Source organism: Lepidochelys olivacea, assembly GCF_965140295.1.
Source record: "Lepidochelys olivacea isolate rLepOli2 genome assembly, chromosome: 1".
In the NCBI taxonomy this organism is placed as follows: domain Eukaryota; kingdom Metazoa; phylum Chordata; order Testudines; family Cheloniidae; genus Lepidochelys; species Lepidochelys olivacea.
This window is the reverse complement of record NC_140411.1, coordinates 132086645-132110235: the sequence shown is the minus strand read 5'-3', so window position 1 is coordinate 132110235 and position 23591 is coordinate 132086645. Positions and strand designations below refer to the sequence as shown.

The 23591-nt window shown below is 41.1% G+C and overlaps 1 protein-coding gene across 5 annotated transcripts in view; it reads right to left on the bottom strand.

Moving 5' to 3' along the window:
* The window catches only part of STS (steroid sulfatase), a 178201-nt gene that overhangs the window by 34755 nt on the left and 119855 nt on the right, over positions 1-23591 (bottom strand). For 4 of the 5 annotated variants that reach the window (XM_084648910.1, XM_084648908.1, XM_084648911.1 and 1 more), the window contains 2 exons: positions 23035-23194; positions 15477-15598 (listed from right to left, as the gene is read on the bottom strand). In XM_084648910.1, coding sequence (XP_084505036.1) covers positions 15477-15598; positions 23035-23194 — 282 coding nt within the window. Of the gene's footprint in view, positions 1-13788; positions 14929-15476; positions 15599-23034; positions 23195-23591 lie in introns of those variants that run through there. The other variant, XM_084648912.1, reaches the window with a different exon arrangement.

Below are 23591 nucleotides of genomic sequence, written 5' to 3'. Positions count from 1 at the left end.
CAGAAACATCTCAGCTCACAAAATAAAGAGTTAACTCTAAACCAGCTATAAAGGGCAGAAATATTCTCAAAAAGTCATGAGACCTGTTTTAAATTCCTGAGAATTTTTCTTAAACCCATAAATATAAGACTCCTTTTATTTATCTGTTGGTTTTCGAACCTTTAGGGTGCAAGTTGGTGCAGCTTTCCTCTGCAACACTGCCATCGTATCCTGGACCCCGAATGCCATTCTGGTGGCGTAAAAGAAACAGCAATGTAGTCCTGGAGAATAAAGTGCAAATATGTATTTGCACTGGAACCCCAAATCTAAGTTCTGCTCATAGAATCAAGGAACAGACTCAGGACTGATCTGCAGCCCAAGAATTATTATTATTTTTTAAACTGAAAGTTTTGAATAAAGAATATATTTGTAAAAAGTCACAATCATCTGTTGCTTCATCTGATCTCATGGACTTTGTATTTCTAGTTAAGAGTTGAAAGAAATATCTTCAGCAAACAATTTGTTTGCTAAATTTAGCCCCTCTTTTCTGTTTGCATGCAGATTTTCATACTTTTTCAGTAAGGAGAAAAAGTCAAAGGACTTAGAATAAATAGAAACTTTCAAAAAGCTTTTTAAGTATTGAAGTCTTACATAATTAACCAAGATATTGGAGGAAAAGGTAATAAATTATGTTGTGATGGCCTCATACATCACCTAGACCAAGATGTAAGAAGGGGTGGGGAGGGTGCCTTTCTGCACTGGCAGAAGCAGAGGAAGAAAAATAGCTGTCTGTGCTAGGAGAAGAACTGGAGGGTGAGGAACACTATCTGCCTGCTGTGGGCAGGAGGAAAAGGGTGGTTATTTCCTGCACTAGATATGTGCTACGTCTGTTGTGACCAGTATGTGTAAGCAGAGTATCCTGGTCTGCAACTCACTGAATCATTCTGAATCTGAGTCCATAGCACTGATTAGAAACCTTATTTTCCACATATTTCTTTTTTCATTCTGATGCTTTTATGGTACTCTCTCCTCCAGGACAGTATTCTTAATGAGGTAATGATACATTAGCCAACTTCAGACAATCATGTTTTCAGTGTTTTTTTTTTTTTCTTTTTCTGAGAAACAAGCACTTCATGGGAGAGAGATGAACCAAGTGGTCTGGCACACTTTATACACTAGGCAGGATGAATATGAAGTAACTCCTTTCTTTGAAGCACATTGCCTAAGATAGCGTATGTCATTTGAATCCAATTTTAAAAGTAGAATGAATCAGTGCTGTGTTCTGAATATGCAGGATGCTGCAGGCTCAAATCTAGCACTGACCTGAAGCTATCTTTGGAATTGCACTGCTCTGGAGATTTTTTTAAAGCCCCCCCCCTTTTTTCTTTTTTTTTTTTTAAGTGATTTTGTGAGCAGACATTCACTTTTGAAGGTTAGAACATAATTTTTATCTTGTTTTATATATTTATTATTATTTACTTTCATTGTGTCTGCTGCCAACCTTCCAAATGGATCGTGTATTTAAAAGCAGAAAGCTGCCCTAGTTTATATCTTTTTTCTGTCTTCTACAGGTAAATTCTACAGGTCAGAACCCTCAAGACTGTTTTACTACCACAAATATATGGTACTGTTCCTGACAGCAACCCATTCACATTGACATTTAAATGGTACTAAATTAGACTCTTTAAAATGTCTTTGCTTTTATATACTCATTCAAACCTGTCAACTTTTTTCTATTCACTAAGAACATTACTAATTTAGGTCAGGATGTCTTGGATTCAAGAGACTGATCAGTTATGGCTGCAATTTTTGTGTGAGGGAAAAATACTGTAATATGATCACAAGGAGAATCTGGGAATAGAATATCAGTGTCAAGGGACATCCACCATGCTCTTTCACTGGTAGGTTCTTAAATCAGTTTTACTATTCTTGTTCTAACCAGAAAGCAAAGCTTTCAAAAGAAATGGAGAAATTTGTTGCTTTGATTGTTTTTCCTTGCTTTGCGCTTGTGCTCTCTCTCTCTCTCTCACACACACAATGCCACCTGTTTTACTTCCTTTACTGAAGGAGGATATGAGGTTGGTGTCTTAGGAGGATGAATTTAAAGAGATCTGTTTTCATGGTATGAAAACAAAAGGTTTACCTGGCAAAAGTTAGGGTATGTCTGCACTGCAAAGTTGTCGACAAAGCTTTTGTCTTTCACGGGTACTTAAAAAAGCCCCCCCGTGAAAGACGAAAGTTTTGCCCATGCAAGTGGCAGTGTGAACGCAGCTTTGTCGGCATGAGCGCTCTCCTGCCGACAAAGCTAACGTCGTTCGTGGGGCTAGAAGTATTTTGTCAGCAAAAGTGCCGACAAAGTACCGACAAAGAGTGTTTACACACACTGACTTCTGGCGACAAGGCTGTGTCGACACAGTCTTGTCACTAAAAGCTGCGTGGTGTAGACAAAATATCATACTGTATGATAGTCACTTCTTTTGAAGTGTGTTGTGTTAAAGGAGATGTTAACTTCCTGGACCAAGACAGCTAAATAGATTATTTTACCCTCTTTTGTATTTGTAAGTAGGTGCTGAGGTTCTCAGTAGCAAATAGGAGTCTTGATTTACCATTAACAGTCTCCCATTAAGAAAAGGTACACAATATTGATATGAAAGTCTTCAGCAAAGCAAGTAAGAGAAAGACAAAAACAAAGCCGAGGCAAAGCTTATAGGTCTAATGTGATGCATAGTAACACATTTGACATTTCACATATGAAGCTGCAGTAGCATTCATTCACCATAAAGGAAGAAGCACAATGACCAAATCTTCTTATCAGTATTATTTCTTCCACAAGGGGACATGGGAAAACCTATCTGGAAGATCTCACAAGATATTCTCCACCCCCCTTCATTTTAAAGAAAATACTTGTTCATTTGTTCTGTGGATGTAGGAGGATACTATGTTTTTAAAATTAAACCAAAAATATTTTAGGAGAGCTGAATTAGAGAGGAAGATGTGTTGCCAACTACTTTAGTTTGAAAACATCTCCTCATACAGAAACTATTGTTTCTACAACTGCTGTTGCCTCAGCCACCCTCCCAAACATACATTTATAACAGGAAGAACAATTTCAGATTGATTCTACAGTATTACATAGCCATTTCCCAGTTTTCAATATCTACCAGCACTTACTCACATGCTTAACTGCTCTCAGGACAATTTTGTCCACAAGTTTGGCATTCTTTAATTTTATTTATTTTATTTAAATCTTGAGTCACAAATTGATATGGCTAATATTTAAACTAAACCACAATACTATGAATAATTTTCAACGCTGTTAATTAAAATAAGAGTTAGAATGTACAATTTCATATCAGTCTTGGGAAAATGGGGAAATTGCAGATTGTGCCTCTTTTATGCATATTTTCATCTTCAGAAACAAGTCTGATTTCTCTTCTAGTTTACACAAGAGGTAAAATTCTTCCCTAACCATACATCTCAAAAAAGAATTCGATAAGCTCATGGAGGATAGGTCCATCAATGGCTATTAGCCAGGATGGGCAGAGATGGTGTCTTTAGCCTCTGTTTGCCAGAAGCTGGGAATGAGTGATGGGATGGATCACGTGATGATTACCTGTTCTGTACATTCCCTCTGAAGCACCTGGCATTGGGCACTGTCAGCAAACAGGATACTGGGCTAGATGGACCATAGGTCTGACCCATTATGGCTGTTCTTCTCTCCACTGATTTTAAATTACACCTGGGTAACTGAGAACAGATTTTGACTTAAATTCTTTTTATGGCTTAAAGAAAAATAGTGCAGTAAAATCTAAACAAGTTTTTCTTTCTCTTTCTTTCTTTCTTTCTTTCTTTCTTTCTTTCTTTCTTTCTTTCTTTCTAAATTGATTGGTCTTACACCTGTCAACTGCAAAATCTTCTGTATTTTTAAACCTCAGGCCTCAACCAAAAATAAATAAATAAATACATAAATAAATAAATCCACTGTCATTAGCTGAAATAATCCTGCACCCTGAGTAAAGATATACTAAATGCATAGAGGAAAATAGTGTGTCCCTGAGCAAAAAATTGAAATAAACAATGACTAGGAAGACTCCTCTCCTTTAGGAGGGCTAAACATCTCTCATGGAATATCATACAAAGTGGGATACTGTGGACCACAGTTGTTGGCATTGACTACTGTATGAACATTTAAAGATCTGACTCCCAGTGGGTGACATTGATGGAATTCATTTTTATTACTGCAGTATATGCCAAGATGCAGAAATTCACTAGGACTCATTTAATTTTTTCAAATATTGAAATTTAAAAAAAAGGGATGGATGGACATTTTTGATTCTATTCCTCAACCAGTTATATTCACAAGGCAAACCTTTTAGCCAGCAACAGAGTAGAATAGATATTTTCATTTCCAGAACAGCAGTCTGATTACTTCTGGCTCATTTCCACCGCTTGTCCTGTGGCTTTTAAAGTGAACGTGCTACATACTGAATAGCACTGTATAACCATCTCTGGTAGCCTAGGGTTACAAATTTTTAAAGCAGGCAACAGAGTGCACAATGTGGTTGCAACAATTTAAAAAAGTCTGATATTCTCCCATCTTAAAAAAAAATATTTCAATATGAATCATTGTCCAAGGTTCTAAGAGTGACTAGTAATTTTGGATGCCTCAATTTTAGTTTTCTTAGCAAGACACACCATAAAGGGGCCTGATTTTCAGAAAGTACTGAACATCCTCCCTTGGAAGATCAAGCCCCTTTAAGGGGTGTTAAACCAGACAGTCAAATCTTTACAATCTTGAATTTTTTCTTTAAAATAGATTCTTTACTCATTTTTATTTTTGTAACTCACAGAAATGTAGGATTGGATGGGATCTCAAGGGGTCACCTAGTTTAGTCTTCTGCACAAAGGTAGGCCTAAGTATTATCTAGACTATCCCTGACAGGTATTTGTCTAAGGGTATGTCTACACTGGCAAGTTTCTGCACCACAAGTTATACCACTTTTATTAAAACACCGGAATTAAACCGCTGTTGTGTGTCCACACTGTGCTCTTTGTGAGGCTGAGCGCATCCACATTAGTAGCTCTTGCAACAGCAAAGAGAGCAGTGCATTATCCCACTGGGCAACTGGCCACAGGGTGCTTTGGGAAGGGTTTGCCGATGCCGCATGTGGCAGGCACAGCATCACATGATGCAGGTTTCCCAATCGCATTGTTGATGGGCATCCTACTACATTGCCAGCTGCTTTCCAACTGAAGTGTGTGGGGGGAAGAGTGTGTGACAGGGAGAGTGTGTGTGTATGGATGGGGGGAGAGAGACAGTGTGTTTTGGGGGACAGAGAGTGTGTCGGCATGCTGTCTAGTAAGTTCAGACAGCAGCAAGAAGCAACCTGTCCTGATGCAGGAGGAGTGGGAAATCCCAACATTAGCCCCTGCCTCCCTCCCTGGGCCCTCTGCACAGCAATCTCTCTCTCTCACACCCACCCACACCTGCCTCTGTGTTCAACAGCACGCGCATTCCACATTAATAGTTTGCTTTGTGTCCTGGACCAGATCAGCACAGCACACAAGGGCTGTCAAAATGGTGCTTTGAAAGGGGAGGGGCACATGTTTCCAGGGCAGCCATGTTCAAAACAATGAGCAGAGCGGTCACTTGAGGCATCATTTGACAGCTCCGGAGGCCAGTTACAGTGCAGAATGCAATCAAGGGTCTACACTAGCAATAACGCGCTGGAGCCTCTGCGCAAATAGCCTTACGACTCTTGGAGAGGTGGGTTTTTTGCAGCGCTGCAACTGAGGCACTTCTGAGCGCAAAGTGGCTTGGCAGTGTGTACACGTCTGCAGTTTGAGCACAAAAAGCTGCTTTACTGCGCAGAAGCTTGCCAGTCTAGACAAGCCCGAACTTGTTTTAAAAAACTTCGAATGACAGAGATTCCACAGCCTTCCTAGGTAATTTGTTCCAGTGCTTAACTAACTTATAGTTAGGAAGTATTGCATAATGTCTAACCTAAATCTCCCTTGCTGCAATTTAAGACCATTACTTCTTTTCCTCTCCTCCATGGATAAGGAGATCAATTTATCAACCTCCTCTCTATAAACTTGAAGGCCTGAACTTACATATTTGAAAATGTATTTAGTCTTTTCCAGGCTAAACAACCCAGGTTTTTTTCAGTCTTTCCTTGTAGGTCATGTTTCTAGACCTTTGTATTGCTCTCCTCTCGACATTCTCCAGTGTTGTGCCCAGAACTGGACGCAGTACTCCACTAGAGGCCTTATCAGTGCTAAGTGGATGGAAGAATTGCGTCTCGTGTCTTGCTTACACTATGGCTAATACATCCCAGAATAATGTTCAGTTTTTTTCCCAACAATATTACATTATTGACTCACACAATATGAATATAATTCTATGAATTGAAATTCTTTACAAAGCTTGGTCTACCAAAGAACAAAATTAGCTGACTGATTCAGGTTGGATGAGTAGGCAAAGACTGACTAGCAAGTTTGACAAGGATGCTCCTTGACCATTGCTCTGAACCTGTAATATCATCTGACCAACCAGATGGCCTTTGAAGGGACAGTAATAGTGTGGCCTTTGATAGTAATATGGCCCATAATGTATGAAGCAGCATGGGGCACTCCGTGCCAGACAATCTCAGCCTCTCCCATTCAGATTGGGGGTGTCCCAAGTGAACTGATGGGTGAGAATTCTCAAAGGCATTTCTAAATTACATCACTAAGTTAAAAGAACTAGGTTCAGAATCAGTATTTTTCACAAGAAGGATCAATCCATTGGTTTTGATGTGTGGTTTTTCTTGTAACGAGAGCTGCTAATAATTTCATTTATATTTTCAAAGCTGATAACTTGGGTATTATTCTCCCTTTACCCAGTGTCTCAGTACTAGAGGCAATGCAGTACTGAGATTAGTAGATTCTTCCCCTCTGTCTATGCAGATTAGTATATCTCATTGAATTGTATTCCCCTTTCTATCAATCATTTATGTTTCATGATGCACTGTTTTGATTTTATTGGCATTTCAATTTAATTTGCCATGGCAAGGCCCTTAAAAATATTCATACTGACACTCACAGTTTTGGTACTGGAAACAAATTACTATGGGGTAGGGGAGAGGGCAAGGAAGCAGTAAAAGTGCTGGTTTAATTTATTGTCTAGTAAAAACTAAGAAGTTGATCTAGTTCATCCTAGATAAGTCAGTAAACATTTCTACTAAACACAAAAATGAAGCTTATGTTTTCCCTCCTTCCTCTTCTTTGTCTAAAAGTAGCAGTTTCCTAAACCTTTTGAAGTGATAAACGCCCATTTTTTCATGGTCTGTGTGTATAAAAACATCCTCACTGCATTTTCCACTTTTATGCATCAGATGAAGTGAGCTGTAGCTCACGGAAGCTTATACTCAAATAAATTGGTTCGTCTCTAAGGTGCCACAAGTACTGCTTTTCTTTCTACTACTAAAACCCTGGTTTGTAAAAGGGAAGCTGAACTGTTGCTAGTGCAATCATCCTGACATTTATCAATAGATTTTTACTTATCGTGCTAAAATACCATTAGGATTGTTATTTCTTTGTAATATATACTGTGCTGTGTTGTATTCCAGAATGTTTACAAGGATTGCAGGAATTTACTGCACAGCGTGAAGTGTAATTCCCACTTATATTAATGGGATGATGGTCACAATGAGAGGAGAATAGGCCTCTGAGTTTGCAACATGCAACAGTACCATGCAACCAAAAATACACTCTTTATTTGATGAATGCTCTCCTTATAATTACGTTGTCATAGTGATGCATTTTTAATAGCACTAATTCTTATGCCAAAGTTCCAGAGCAGCAGCTCTTGACATTTTTTACAGTATTCCTTTATGTAAATTATAACTTTAACAAAGAAAAGCAATCCACGGTACAGAAGTACCAGTCTGTTAGCATCAGCAGAACTATAGCATTTGATCGAGTTAAATTAGGCCAAAGCATATTCTGACATATACAGTGACCAGAACATTATACAAAAACTTAGATGGCTTAGTCTTTAAACGTAGAAACTACATTGTCATTGATTATGATCTTTTAAAGTGTAAATGTTTAATGATTTAGGATCCTGAGCACTTAAGATGACATCTAATTAGGCAAAAAGACAGGTTAAATACCAGGAATTAGAATTTTTCAAATGTGTAGCTTCAGAATATTAATATTTGTGGGCAGAGCCCTCCAGCATCACTGAGCTTCAGGAGCTTCTACAAAAGCCCTTTGTAGTACTGAATATTCAGAGCCAAGTTTACAATGGGCCAGGCATTCCCGAACCCTCAGCTACCTCAGTTCCTTCTATTAAACCTCAGAGTCCTAGAGAGCAATGGGGATGGTCAGCAGTTAGTGTGAATATGCTGACAGCCAACACTCTCAACGAACCACAGTTACTGCAACTCAGCCTTTCTTCTTAAAGATGATCTCTGCATATTCCCATTTGTCAGAGTCTAGTTACTATTACAAACCCCAAGAAGGTAGGCTGAGGAGTTCTAATTAAACAAAGATTGCTGTACTGCCCTCCTAAAGTGAGCATCAGGCCTAGATGCCATGTTGAGAAAGGTGCTGTGTAAACGTGTGAGCAGAAATGGTAGCAGCCCTGCAGCTTTCTAAGATGGAAACATAATAGAGGCAGGCCATTGATTCTGCCAGAACCCTAGCAAAGAAATGGTCAGATTTTCAGTTACAGCATAACCTGATCCACCTTGACATGCACTGAGTGGAACAGACATTCCCCTTACATTGAATACAGTGAAGGGAAGATCAGCCATCAAAGTATGCAACTCATTCACAGGCTCTCTGACTCTACTCTGTATGATTTGGAAATCAATCCAATTAACCATCTGGGTGTTAAGGATACATATAACCTAAATATCCATTTGGATATCAGTCTGAAAAAGGCTACTGTACTAAGGACTCAGTCTTTTGTTGCAGTGTATTTAGTCTATTTAAGAAAAAAAATCAAATGATTTATCTTTATTTTCCTGTTGTCCAGACAGGTACTACATGTCTCCCTCCTTCTGGTAAAACCTAGATCTGCAGTAATTCAAGCATCTTCCACACCTGCAGCTCGCTGGTGGGAAGGTGGTGGAGATTCATACAGGGCTCTTTTGTATTAGCATTAATTCTCTCAGCATCTCTGTATGTATGAGATCTATATGTACGAGATCTGAAAAGATCTGGTTGTTATCCTTTTCTTGGAAATTCTTTTCAAATAAAACTTGACCAGCTTCATTCTGGTGTACAAAAAGAAAAGGAGTACTAGTGGCACCTTAGAGACTAACCAATTTATTTGAGCATAAGCTTTCGTGAGCTACAGCTCACTTGCATCCAATGAAGTGAGCTTTAGCTCATGAAAGCTTATGCTCAAATAAATTGGTTAGTCTCTAAGGTGCCACAAGTACTCCTTTTCTTTTTGCGAATACAGATTAACACGGCTGCTACTCTGAATTCTGGTGTACAAGCACTATACAGTAATATGGGACTTGCAACGCTTTAACTAAATTTAAACTAGCTACAGATGTGAGTGCATACACAGGATATTTTGCATTCTAGCATTCTGAAGCTTCAGTGGTCAATCCTTACAAAACTTTCACTCTTGGACACATGATGCTGGAAGCTCTTCCTTTTGGACAAATGCCATCCCTAGCAGGAGCAGCCATTACAGACACTGCAGAGTTTACAAGGCTGAAGCATATTTTCTAAAGAGTACATAAAATACAAAGACAAGAAAGAAATGAATACTTTGATACTTGCATACATTTCATTTTTGTTACGCGGGTTTGGGTTTGTGCCCACATGCAAACCACAATGCAAGAAGGGTAAGCTTAAGTAAGTATGGTAGGATAGCATTTTATAGTTTTCTAGGCCTTTTTTAAGGATACCCATGAACTAATTCTCCCCTTCTTGTTTTACTGGACTGTAAACATTTTAAATGTATTCTTTTCAAGTGTATCCCCAGCTAAAGTTCTTCTCACCAGCTGTTGACTTCCCATTCCCCTGGTGACTTCTATGTAACTTCCATTGTCTCTAGAATCACCTTGTTCCATTTACACTGGAGACACAGGCAAAACAACATTTCTTTGTTTATCAAGTCTGCCCCCACAACATATTTTAGGAACATTTTTCCTAAATGCATAACTCTTTACACACCACCTGTACATACATCACACAATGATATTCATGATCAGCACATCAGTTTTTAAATGATACTTTACTTATAGTACAATAATGGTGTATGCAATCAGCTGATTCAACTGCTTATTTTTGGGGTTCAGATCCCCCCTTTTCCTCTTGGGGTGTCTGGACCCTGATTGTCGCAAATGGTAATAGTAAAATTCAGAATCGCACAGGAAACTACTGGTCAAAATGCCAATAAGAGCAGTTGGGAGCAGTTAAAGGGCAATAATTAATGAATTAGTAATATACTGTATTTTGAACATATCAGGTGCTTCTTACAATATCAGAGAACTGCCACAGAGAGCTACCGAGAAATCAGAAGTGAGGAAAATACTATATTATGCCAGGTGAGTGACCACAGCAATGCTGATTACATCAGCTGTGTACTAGAGCAACAAGCTAGAGGAGTACATGGAGTCTCTTTCTATACAACAGTAACATGCTGGAGTGAGATAAGCAATGTGAAGGATCTTTCACTGGCTTGAGCATATCTTTATGGATGCTGTTCTATTGTCTCCACAGAAAAGGCATTTATGAAGAGCTGGGATTGGAAAAGAGTGGTAGCAGTGACAACTGAACACTCTCCAGAGAAACTGACACAAAAGGGGAAGAAGAAGAATGTTTACCTACCACATGCTTGTGCTCCGAGAATGATACTCTGCATGACTGTCAGGCTGCTACTAGACTTCCATACGAAAGTGACATCAAGAAAACGTTATGGTCAGATTCTGCCTGGCCCTGTTTTGCTATGCAGCATGGAGGGAGGATGCAAGCAGACTTCTTTCCACCCTTGTATGGCACATCTTAGTACTAGGAAAAATTGCAGTCCATGAATTCTGGGGAATAAGAGGGACTGCTCTATTCTAGTCACTATAGAGGTTGGGAAGATTAGGGTCCATTGCTCCAACCCCCTCCACTCACCCCTCTGCCCCAAGAGATAACAAAGCTGACTAGCTGCTCAGGGGAAGGAGAGAGAACTCCACCCCACAAAGATGTTTGGTGTGACCCGGTGGTGCCTAGGGCAGCCCTCACTGGACATGCTAAGGTCAGGGAAGGCTGCAAAAGGGAGAGAAGATACGCACAAGACTGCTGGGTAACACTGAAGTTAAACTTCCCAACCAGTCACAAACTGTGCTTCTGATCCCCACACTGGTCATCAAGAAAAGAAGAGAAAAAGAAAAAAGAAATAACACAGCCCTCTTTATTGCATTCCAGTTCTCTGGCTCCCAATCAGCACTTAGGTCCAGTACAGTGAAAAGTTATTTTAAAACTCTGTTCACCATACAAAATGTTTTTCTAACCCCAAAGGGCCAGCCACCTTGCCAGGTCAATATTAGGTTGGATCTTATCCAAAATACCATGCTGCCAGACAATCCTTTAGTGTCTAAAACTAAAGATTTATTATAAAGAAAAAAGAAAGAACAAGAAGAGAGTTGTTAAATGGCAACGCAATCACATTAATACAAAAACTTCATAGTCCATATACCAGGTTCTTGGCAGTATTGGTGAGTTTGCTGGCTTGAAAGTCCCTCTGGCGTACATCCACTTGGATGGGTCATTCAGTCCTTTGTACAGACCTTCAGTTTGTAGCAAAGTTCCTCCAGAGGTAAGAAGCAGAACTGAAGACAAGAAGTAGGACTGAAGACAAAATGGAGAAGATACAGCTGCCTTTTATAGTCTTTTGCCATGCATCATGTATTTTCTTTGTTCCAAATACAAGCTACCCAGCACATGGCCTGGAAGCCTAGAGTTGCCAGGTGTCTGGTTTTCGACTGGAACACCCACTCAAAAAGGGATCCCGGTGGCCCCAGTCAGCACCGCTGACTGCGCCGTTAAAAGTCCGGTTGGTGCGGGGCTGGCAGGCTCCCTACCTGGCTCCGTGTTGCTCCCCAGAAGCAGTGACACATCCCTGTGGCTCCTAGGCACTGCCCCCGCCCTGAGAGCCAGTTCTGCAGCTCCCATTGGCCGCCTAAGAGCCAAGGGACATACCAGCCACTTCTGGGAGCTGCCTGAGGTAAGCACCACCCGCAGCCCGCACCCCCACCCACACCCCAACCCCCTGCCCCAACCCTGAGCCCCCTCTCACACCCAAACTCCCACCCAGAGCCCGCATCCCACACCTGCTCCTGCACCCAACCCCCTGTCTCAGCCCCGAGTCCCCTTCTACACCCAAACTCCCTCCTGGAGCTTGCACCCCCCCACATTCCCCAACCCCCTGCCCCAGCTCGGAGCCCCCTCCCACACTCCAAACCCATTGGCCCTAGCCCAGAGCCCCCTCCTATACCCCAAACCGCACATTCTTGGCCCCATCCCAGAGCCTGCACCCCCAGCCAGAGCCCTCACCCACTCCTGCACCCCAACCCCTGCCCCAGCTTGGAACTCCCTCGCGCATTCCGAACCCCTTGGCACAAGCCCCACCCCAGAGCCCTCATCTCCAGTTGGAGCTCTCACCTCCCCTCCCCAATCCCCTGCCCCATCCCTGAGCCCCCTCCCACACTCTGAACGCCTCATTTCTGGCCCCATCCTGGAGCCCGCTAGAGTCCTCACCCCCTCCTGCACCTCAACTTCCTGCCCCAGCCCCAGCCGGTGAAAATGAGCGAGTGAGGGTGTGGGAGAGCAAGCGACAGAGGGAAGGGGGATGGAGTGAGTGGGGGCAAGGCTCAGAGAAGGGGTGGGGCAGAGGCAGGGCCTTGGAGAAGTAGTGGGGAAGGGGTGGGGCAAGGGTGTTCGGTTTTGTGCGATTAGAAAGTTGGCAACCCTATGGAAGCCTTAGAGTTAGCAAGGCATGCAGGGGCATGCCTATGAACAGGAGTCATAAGGTGTAGCCCCTGACCCTTTCAATGAGTACACTGTATAGTTTATTTCCCTTGATGGGCCATAAAGCAGGCTGGGCAGTGCTGACACCAGTCTGTCTGAGGGTGTCACCCAGATGCACAGCACAAGTTTGGAAATACAGATATACCCTATATATCTATAACTCGTGTCAAGGTTCCTCCCCCACTCTGAACTCTAGGGTACAGATGTGGGGACCTGCATGAAAAACCTCCTAAGCTTATCCTTACCAGCTTAGGTCAAAACTTCCCCAAGGTACAAAATATTACACCTTGGACAGGCCGCTACCACCACCAAACTAATACTGGTTACTGGGGAAGAGCTGTTTGGACGCGTCCTTCCCCCCAAAATACTTCCCAAAACCTTGCACCCCACTTCCTGGACAAGGTTTGGTAAAAAGCCTCACCAATTTGCCTAGGTGACTACAGACCCAGACCCTTGGATCTTAAGAACAATGAACAATCCTCCCAACACTTGCACCCCCCCTTTCCTGGGAAATGTTGGATAAAAAGCCTCACCAATTTGCAGAGGTGACCACAAACCCAAACCCTTGGATCTGAGAACAATGAAAAAGCATTCAGTGTTTTACAAGAAGACTTTTAATAAAAAATAGAAGTAAATAGAAATAAAGAAATCCCCCCTGTAAAATCAGGATGGTAGATATCTTACAGGGTAATTAGATTCAAAAACATAGAGAACCCCTCTAGGCAAAACCTTAAGTTACAAAAAAGATACACAGACAGAAATAGTTATTCTATTCAGCACAATTCTTTTCTCAGCCATTTAAAGAAATCATAATCTAACACATACCTAGCTAGATTACTTACTAAAAGTTCTAAGACTCCATTCCTGTTCTGTCCCCGGCCAGCGCAGCATACAGACAGACACAGACCCTTTGTTTCTCTCCCTCCTCCCAGCTTTTGAAAGTATCTTGTCTCCTCATTGGTCATTTTGGTCAGGTGCCAGCAAGGTTACCTTTAGCTTCTTAACCCTTTACAGGTGAGAGGAGCTTTCCCCTGGCCAGGAGGGATTTCAAAGGGTTTTACCCTTCTCTTTATATTTATGACAACTCGTAATACAAAGGTGATACAAACATATAAAAAAGATTATCAGACTTCGCAAATTATAACACTTCTGCAGATACCTCACATGGGATATCTGGCACGATTCATTGCAATTTTATAATATTGGTATCAGCAATATCATAAAGTGTCCCACATATTCCATACAGTGTCACACATGGTAGTGAGCAAACCACCTCTACAGACCTGGGAATTCTGAGAAACACACTGCGTCCCCTGTTCCTTGTGGGGTGGTGCAGTTATACCCTCCCCTGGACGCAGTGCTGTACCTAAATGGTATAATCACATCTTCATGTTGCATGATTGTGCATTACAATACCCTTTAGTTCCATGATCATGTACTAGTTCTCAAATACAACACTTCATGCATTTCTTTCCTAAAGCCTTACTTACGTGTGTAGCATCTTGCTATCTGTTTTTAATTGCATCAATCCTGTCATCTTGCAGGATTTGCATCCCCATATGTAATCCAAGGTGATTATGGAAAGTTTTGGGTAAGATGTATAGATGATTATTCATACCAAACCTCCAAATTATTTGAGGTTTACAAATCAGAGTCTTAAATCCACCTCTTCTGACAGGCTAACAAACCTGCTGAAAAGCACTGAAATTGACAGCATGCATGGTGATGCCCACTGCAAAAGGTTTGTGTCATATCAACATTCTGAAGCCTTTTTATAATTTGTCACCATGAGTGTCAACTGACCTGGGACAAGTACTGCATATTGTCACCCAAACGAGTGAGTGACTCCTTCAGCACAGGGATTTTTTATAGGAAGGGCAACATGTTGACATTAGTACGGCAGCTGCCACCATGAAAACTGAGCTGATAAAAAGAAATAGATCAGTGAGCAATGTTTAGTTCCTTGGCCTTCAAAGCACAATTATAGTGTTCATAAAAGCATGAAAAGTCTAATAATTCACTTGGGATTTGTGACTTTGCTGCTTTCAATGGTAAAAATTGTCCAGCTGGCATAATACCCACTAAACTGTCCAGCAAACATTCCTATTAGCTGTACATTTTATTTAAAAAGTAATATCTGGCCCTGACTCAAATGTAACATCATGTAACAGAAACTCTGCTCTAAACAAATACAAATTTAGAAAATATATTCAGTCACTGTAGGTCTCAGCACTGTGTTGATATAAAACTTTGTTGTGCAGCATCAAATTAATGTCAAATAATAAACTGGCTGTGTAGATAGGTGTGTTTTCTGGATAAAAAGGAGAAAGGTATAAAAAAGATAAAGACAAAAACCCAGTACTTTAAGCAATTTATTTGTAACCATAGCCTCAGGCTTTTTTCTGATTCTTTTCAAGTTGCAATAAAAATTGCATGAAATATTTAAAATGTGAATAGGCAAGTTTACTTACTGTTTCCTGGATGCCAGCGCACTGCATTTAAATATGCATTACAGTAATGGAAGAGAAATTCATGCTCGGATCGGAGAGTTTTCCCTTGAAGCAAGGGCATCAGATCATGTCCATCAATAATTCTGAATAAGAAAGCATTTCAAAGTCAGGGAGAAAAACCCAAGCCTTTCCTGGCTGAGAAAAAACTAACTATGCATTTCCATTTCTTAATAGACAGTGCTAATGCCATTCCACAATGAAGGCTGGAGTGTTAGTGCTCGCCTTCTTTTCATGACTTGAAGGGACACAACAAATTGGTGAATTTGGAGCAAAACCTGCCGGCATTTTTTCTCCTTGAGTTCTACATTATTCACAGGAACATTAATTTTGCATTTTGCGGATAGTTGGCTTCCCCCATCCCATTCTCTCTATTTTTGGTCTGGGGACAGTCAAACAGTCTGTGAGTAAATTTCTGGAACTTGGGCCTCTAGATACACAAACACGTATCACCATTAATGCTGCTTAAAAGAGTAGCTTTGCTGTGGTAGCTGTGGGACAGGTAAGTGAAATCTTCATCGTATACCATTGGCTCTTCCCTAGCTTTCATGGCTAGGGACATTCATTAAAGTAACCTCAGGGACACTACTTGAATGTATTCTATATGGTGAACTAAACATGAATGCAATGATTTCAAAGTTGAAATGAATTATTTTCAGAATACGTGTTAAGGGATGAACTGCATGGTCACCAAATAAAAAAAGTCCTCTAACAGCTGCTGGACATATTTGATCATGCTTTGAAGGAATCCATCCATTTAGATGGAAAAGGAGTTATATAATCAGCAAAACATGACTGTTTCCGTTCATTAAGCTATCAAGTAGCTAGAATGAACTTACAGGAAAAAAATAATCACAATCCATGGTTTTGGCATGGTGTGAATTACAAGTTTTACAACAGTTTTTAGAAGAGATTAATTCACGCACTTACATAGATCAGCAAGGCTATTATTCTTTCAGCTTTTTGAAAGACATCCTGTAAAAACAGTTTTTTAAAACAGTTGAACTTTTAAGCTTCTATGTAAATTTTAATTATTATGTAATTCCCTGTTATTACAACCAATGCTTGAAAAAACTGCCAGGTAATTACTAGTTGGGAAATTAAAGCTACTGGCTTGAAACTGATTAGAAAAGTTTGGAAATCATAGACCACCACCATGGTGAGCTCAGTACTCACCCCCAGCTAATGAGCAGGGAGAAGATACTGGGACTCCTACCACAATGTTGTCCCTCGCCTCCACTTGCGGTTCCATTTTGATATCACTCCCTTGCTAGGAAGTGTCCGATAAAATTAGAAACTCCTTTCCTACCCCCTAGGATCCTCCAGTCTGATTCATGGAATCAGAATCACACAATAGCTGTTTGAGATAGGAGCAGAGGTAGGCTGGAACAGGGGCTGACTATCACAGAGACAGACATAGGCTGCAGGACCTTTTCATACCCCTGTGCGACAGAAGTTTTGCCAACATAAATGCTAGTGTAGACATGGCCTCAGAGGGAACCCAGGGATGACTCATCAAATGTAGGCAGACTCAGAGGTAACTCATTGCACATGGGTGAAAATCTCCTTATTCGATTCCTTTTCTATTTATTGGCTGCTGCAAGGATGAGGATAGGAGAAGAAGGTGCCTCTGCTACCCTCCCCTTCCAGCCTCTTTGATAAGGATGTGTGTTTCTTTTCTACTTAATCCCTTTTCTACTTAATCCCCCAGGACCTGCTGCCTACAGTCAGAAGGGGGTGCTCTCTGCTATCTTTCCCCTCCTAGAACCTCATTTTTTGGGTCTTCCTCTCTGACGAGTAGCCTCCCCCAGATCGAAACCTATTTGTTGGCTTTTTTTGCTGGAGAGAATTCAGAGGGCTGCTGGTGAGTGATCCAGCCCCTGGGGTGCTTCATGCTAGTCACAATAACCTGTTCTGAGCTATTGTGGAGCAGGAATTATGGCATATAGTTCTTTCCACTCCTCCTCACCTGAAAGGATTGTGGTGGCAACAAAGCAATTTGATGGCAGAGGTTAAAGCAGAGAAACTGGTGTGGGGGCATCACATGAAAAGAGGAAAAACAAAACAAAACAACATTCCTAGGGGCTTAGTGTCCACTCAGAGAGCATGAGATTAATGTTCATAAAATTTGCACACATCAAGACCACAAAGGATCTGACAGAGTGATTGTTTGTAATGGATGTCCCAGGGCAAGCCTGTAATTTTTCATATCCTATACCTGTCTTGTCTGTTCCTACAAGCACTCAATAAATCATCATCAGCAGAGTGTCTCTTCACTTCAGCTGTGAAGAAATACCAGTCTGGCGTATCAGCTGGTGCTCATTTTTGCCATGCAAAATTAAAAAGTGACCCTGCTTTATTGAACTCAGAGTAGCTTGAATATTCTAACAACATATGATGAACCAATTCTGCAGCTATCTAATTTGAGTTTTAATGGCAGTTAAAAATAGTCACTTCATAAAGTAGTTCTGGATGCCACTTGTGATGTTCCTTCCTATTTTTCCTTTGAAAGTCATAATTAATTTTGAACATCATTTCACTGAGAGTGTCAGATAAACTGTTTAAATTAATACTAATACACTCCAAACAATCTCAGATGGCTAAAATGTTTTGGGCTGCATGACTGTTCAGGTGCATACAGGGAAATATGCCCCTTCAGAAAGCCAGCTTGGCCTTGAGTTTAGATGCACAGGGGTTGAGGTGCTACAAGTCAACCAGCCGGGGCAGGTAGGGGAGAATAACTGGGGACAGGTGGGGAATAAACAGAGATTTTAATCTGCCCCCTCAACACACCAGCCAACAGAACTCATAACAGAGCTCATTTGGCATGTTGTCAGAGTATTAATTTATTTGTGATATAGGCCAGCAGCAAATTACTTTCCCTGAGGAGCAAAGGGAGAGCAGGGAGGAATTGTGACTCCCAGAACTACATTTCCTTCTCTGGGATTGTCTTGAGACAATGTGCTTCTCCTTAGAAAAGGCCATGCCCTCGTGACACAATCTAGCCCAGAACTTTAGTACAGCAGACATTCACACTTGATCTTGGAAACCAAATTTTGCAGTTTCCCAAAAACGTTTCCTCATTTTGCTCTGGAATTCTGCAGCAGGATATTTGCATTGATTAGGTTCATGGCAATGAATGATCTGAGAAATGGCTATCAATTTATTATGTGTGATTTCAATAAGCAAAGGTTCATTTTAAGAGTCCGAGAAGAAAATGTGGGGTCAAACCCTGGCCCCTTTGGAATCACAGGCAAAACTCCCATTGATTTCAAAAGGGATAGGATTTCCTGCAGTTTAAAGCAATTTATATATTTGGATCCATATTCTGCCACCCTTATCCATTCTGAATAGTACCTTATTCTTATAAGCGTCCCATTTGGCCTATAATAAATAATCATAAGTTCTGCTTGGTGTATTAACTCTGAATTACTTTGTCTTATTTTGATTTATTTTATTATGTGTATTTATTATCTTGCCTAGGACCTCCAAGGAGGTACAGAAGGAAAGCTGCATTGCGTTTAGTTAAGCAGGTGCACATTTCTCATTTTACCAAAATGAGCACCAGAAGACAGACCGGTATTTCTCCAGAACTTCAAGAAGAGCCTCTTCACTGTAATGATTTACTGAGTGTATTTAGGAAAGGACACAACAGCTTTGGAACTGTATATTAGCACCTATGAACTGATCAAAAGAAAGGCAGGAACACAAACTAATTAAATCTACCTCTTGTAACCAAGAAGGGAAATTAGAACATACTATTTTCAACGTTACAGAGAAGTTGGATGAGCAAAATATTTGGCAGCCTTGAAGTCTAATGTGCCCTAGAAGTGACAGCCAGGGTATATGTTCTTTCACACCTTGACCCAGGACAGCATTAGTGGCCACTGGATCACAAAGAAGTTACAGGATGGTGGGAGATTTTCATGTAAGATATTTAAATTTCTGTTATCATATCTTTCACAATACCTTGTGTCACAGTTATTGGGCGAGATAAGACTTAGGGCCCCTTTTTATCTCTCTCAAGTGAGAGGCTTTGCTTCCTGCACCTCACTCTGGGTGGAACCACATAGTCCAATAACCCTTAGACTAGATCTGTGGCCCACAGCCTCCCTGTCTTCCAACGGTGTTAACCAGACAGGCCCAACTGAGTTTGGCACCCGTAAGCCTTTTCCAGCGGGAGCCTGAGACAGTGGCTGATTAATGACTTGAAAACAGCTTCTTCAAAACAAAGTATTATTTATTCTTTCACCCAAAGGTACATAGCACACTGAGCAAAGGGTAAAAATAGTGAAGGTCGGTCTCTCTATATTTTTCCCCCTTTACCAACCCTTAATCTTTCTTTCTTTCTGTAAATTCTCTTCATCCCACCTAACCCCTATCTCTGGCTGGGAGATGCAGATTGTCCTGCTCACGACATGCTTTCTTCATCTCTGTGTGTCTCCTTGCATGCCTGTCAGTTCTCATTGACACTTTCTGGGCAGCCCCCTTTAGCTCACCCAACCCCCCTCCCTTTTCAAGGCCTGGGTTCCTGTAAAGTTTAGCATCTCCCTTTGATCCTCAGCTTATCCTTGGAAAAGTAAACCATTCTTAGCCTGGGTGGAGACAGGGAAGGGGTATTCTCCAATAAACAGCTTTTCCATTGTTTGCTACATGACTCTTGTCTCTCTCATTGTTGTAGCTTTCTTGCTTGGTTCCTTTAACAATCCATTTTGATCTAACTTGATAGCAAGTGACCCAGCATAAACAAACACACAGAGTCATACACCATATTAATAAAAATAATACAGATATTTCCCAGTTCTCCACATCACTCCAGCCTTGTAAGTTAATGACCCTAAGCAGAAGCTACTCAAGACAATCTGCTATTCTAGGCAAAACTTCAGTGTGCCTCCCCCTCATAGACCGAGGGCCAAATTTGAATGAGAGTAGTTGTAACCTGGCTCATTAGGTCACAGCGCACTCAGATTTGGCCCATTTGCCCTTCCATCATGATAGAGGGGGAGCCAGCCCAAATCTGCTGCCCTACACAGCTGCCCAGATATCTCCAATCTGGGCAGCAGCCTAGTTTGCCTATAGCTAAAGCACCCTCTGACCCTATAGTATTTTAAGCAAGGCTGTAAAAACCTTTGTACTGTTTTTTGCTATATGTGGTAAACTTTTTCCAAGACTTCAATATCTATAAATAAAGCAATAGTTATCAGACACAGAATGACTCAAGTCCTATATTCAGCAAAGTCCAGGACATCAAAGTTAGCGAAGTAAGTTTTTGTCTCTAAGAGTTAGCAACACAAAATAATATGTGCATTCAGGACTATCTTTACATCTCCAAATGAAGGGGCACTGTATTTACACAAGTGCAGTTCCTGAGGTATAAGGGGAAGTCTGACTGAACCATAACGCCAGGCTGAAGTATGGAAGGAGCACATGGATAAAGAGAGGATTGTAACTTCCACTGGTCAAGTAAGAGTAAAAGATACAAGAACCCAATTCTTCTGTCTTTGGAGGAGAAGGAGTTTTGACACTGACTTCAATGGAAGCAGGATTTAGCTCAGATGCAACAGACCTTTATTGCATACACATCTCCTTGTCACACATAGATGAGTATTTGGAACAGTGACCTGAAAAAGAGATTACAAGAGAATGGAAAACCCATCTGGTAACTCCCTCCTGAAACTCAATGGAGCATGTAATTGGTTTAAGGCTTAGCATGTGTGTAAATGTTTGAAGAATCAGAGCTTTTATGTAAAAGTTTATATGATGTATCCTCCTATGTACTGTATGTCCAGTCCCTGTGTAAACCTAGGTGTTAAAGTAATGGAGAGCATGTGGAAGAGCAGTTGTCCTTCTTCTGGTAAAAGCAGGAGGAAAGTTCTCCTCCATTCCCTCTCCTGGACTTGGGGAAGATGAGCTCCTGTTCCTCCTGCATAGTCGCTGGCTAGTAAAATAATGACACATGAGACCAGGGAATCCGAAGCGGGAGCAGCAGCAGGAGCTGATGCCTGGTTGGGGAGTTTGTGGGACTCTAAAAGCCTTCTTGCCATTAGGTGAACAGCACTGGAATCTGATAAGAAAAATAGAATGGTCCTAGCTGTCCACTGCTGCTTCTCCTTATACTTCAGAGGAGGGAACAAGAAGAGCCTCCAACTCTCCATCCTGACCACGAGAAAAGAAGGACCCTGCCACCAACTGATGACATCCCTTTGCAGATTCTGGAAAAAAGCAGAAAGGTTCTGTCTGTTCCATTGTCCCTCTGGGCACTCCCTACTGGGGAGATAAATTGGGAGCTCAAGATTAGCCTCCTACAGGGCCTTGAGCTCTGTATGCCCACATGCAAAAACCTACATACCCACTTGTTTGCTGGCTACGGGCCTATCTGGGGACATGGATGCCTTTTAGATACACTTATTCCCTTGTTCCTATTGTCTTCCATATGCCATGTTGCATCATAGAAGATGATGTAATGTCACTTCACTACTTGATGTCAATATAGGGAACAAGGATCAGAGAGACCTGTGTAGTTACAAGAGGAATAGGTGCTTTATTCAGACAATGCTGAAATGAAATAAGAGTCCACGCTACTCCTGGATGTAATGAGACCCGCAACATTAACCCTCTAAATGTTTGCCTGCACACCAGTGATGACATACAGCTACCAAAACAGGTAAGCTCCCCTCACATTTTTATCTACTTTAACCACTGTTTAAACCCCACTAAATTGCTTGCCTCAGTGATTTTTCTTAGAGGAAGATTACTGGTGTAAAAACAGAATAACTCCATAAAAGTCAATGCTTTACAGTGACTTAACTCAGATCAGAATATGCTCCATAGCAGTGACCTTCATGTATTTGCAATACTCTGCATGAGGGCTATTTCCTTTTATCTGTTCTAAAATTTCTGCTGATCCACTTAATTTCTTTGAATGCCCCATTGGTCTCACACTATAAAACTGCAGGAAGAGGAACTTTCTTACAGAGCTACTCATTATTTTGTATGATTTTTCAAAATGTTTTGTAAAGGATAAGGGAGGTGACGGTTTAAAGGCAAAGAGTAGGAGGATGATCTAGAATATGGAACCTGATCCTGCACCTATTGAATAACACCTAGTTCTTTTACAGAACTTTCCATCCATAGATCTCAAAGCACTTTACAAAGGAGGTCACACTACCTCCAAGGACAAAGCACCCATTGATATCAGTGGTGCAGGATTAGTCTATAGGGTTGTGGAGAGCCTGGAACTAGGACTCTCCAAAGGATCACCCAAGAGGAGATGGAAATTAATTACATGAACTAGTTCAGAAAAGGCACTCCAAAAGATTTTGTTGTCTTCATGTACAACATGGCTATAAAATGTACCACAAGAGTGCTATGAAAAAGACATTTTACTATTGTAGACAATGATAAAATAATGAAATTTCAAATCCATGCTTCTCTCCCACTAAATACAGACCTAAAAGATAGCAAAGAGAAGAAAATATCCATGAAAAATACTGTGTAGAATACAAGAAACTGTATACCATACCTGTCTTTGGGTAATGGTATCCCTGCAAGTTTAACCACTGTAGGGAATATATCCATGTTACTTGTGGGCTCATCAATATGGACACCCGCCTGTACCACTCCTGGCCAGTGAAGAAGACCAGGCACACGAATACCTCCTTCCCAGTTTGTAGCCTTTCCACCTGAAAGAGTTAACATGGCTTTTAGCAGAAAGCAATTTCTCCTTCAGAAATGCCATTTAAACACCATCATTTTGTTTCCTCTTTACATGCCACCCTCACAAACTGGTTATTTTATTTGCACTAAATGTACTATTCCTTTACTCAGCTGATTTTTTCCCTTAGGTTCACTGACACTAACATAATAATACTGGCTAAAATAAATCAGACACTGCTTTATATATATATATATATATATATATATATACACAAATATATATTTATATAGTTATATAGTTAGAATTATAAACTCAGGACAGACAGCTACAAGGAGGGGATAGAAAACAGTCCCAGAAGCCCAGATAGCTCTCCTCCCTATCAACTGAGGAGGGGTGACTACAGGTCAATCAGGTTCACCTGA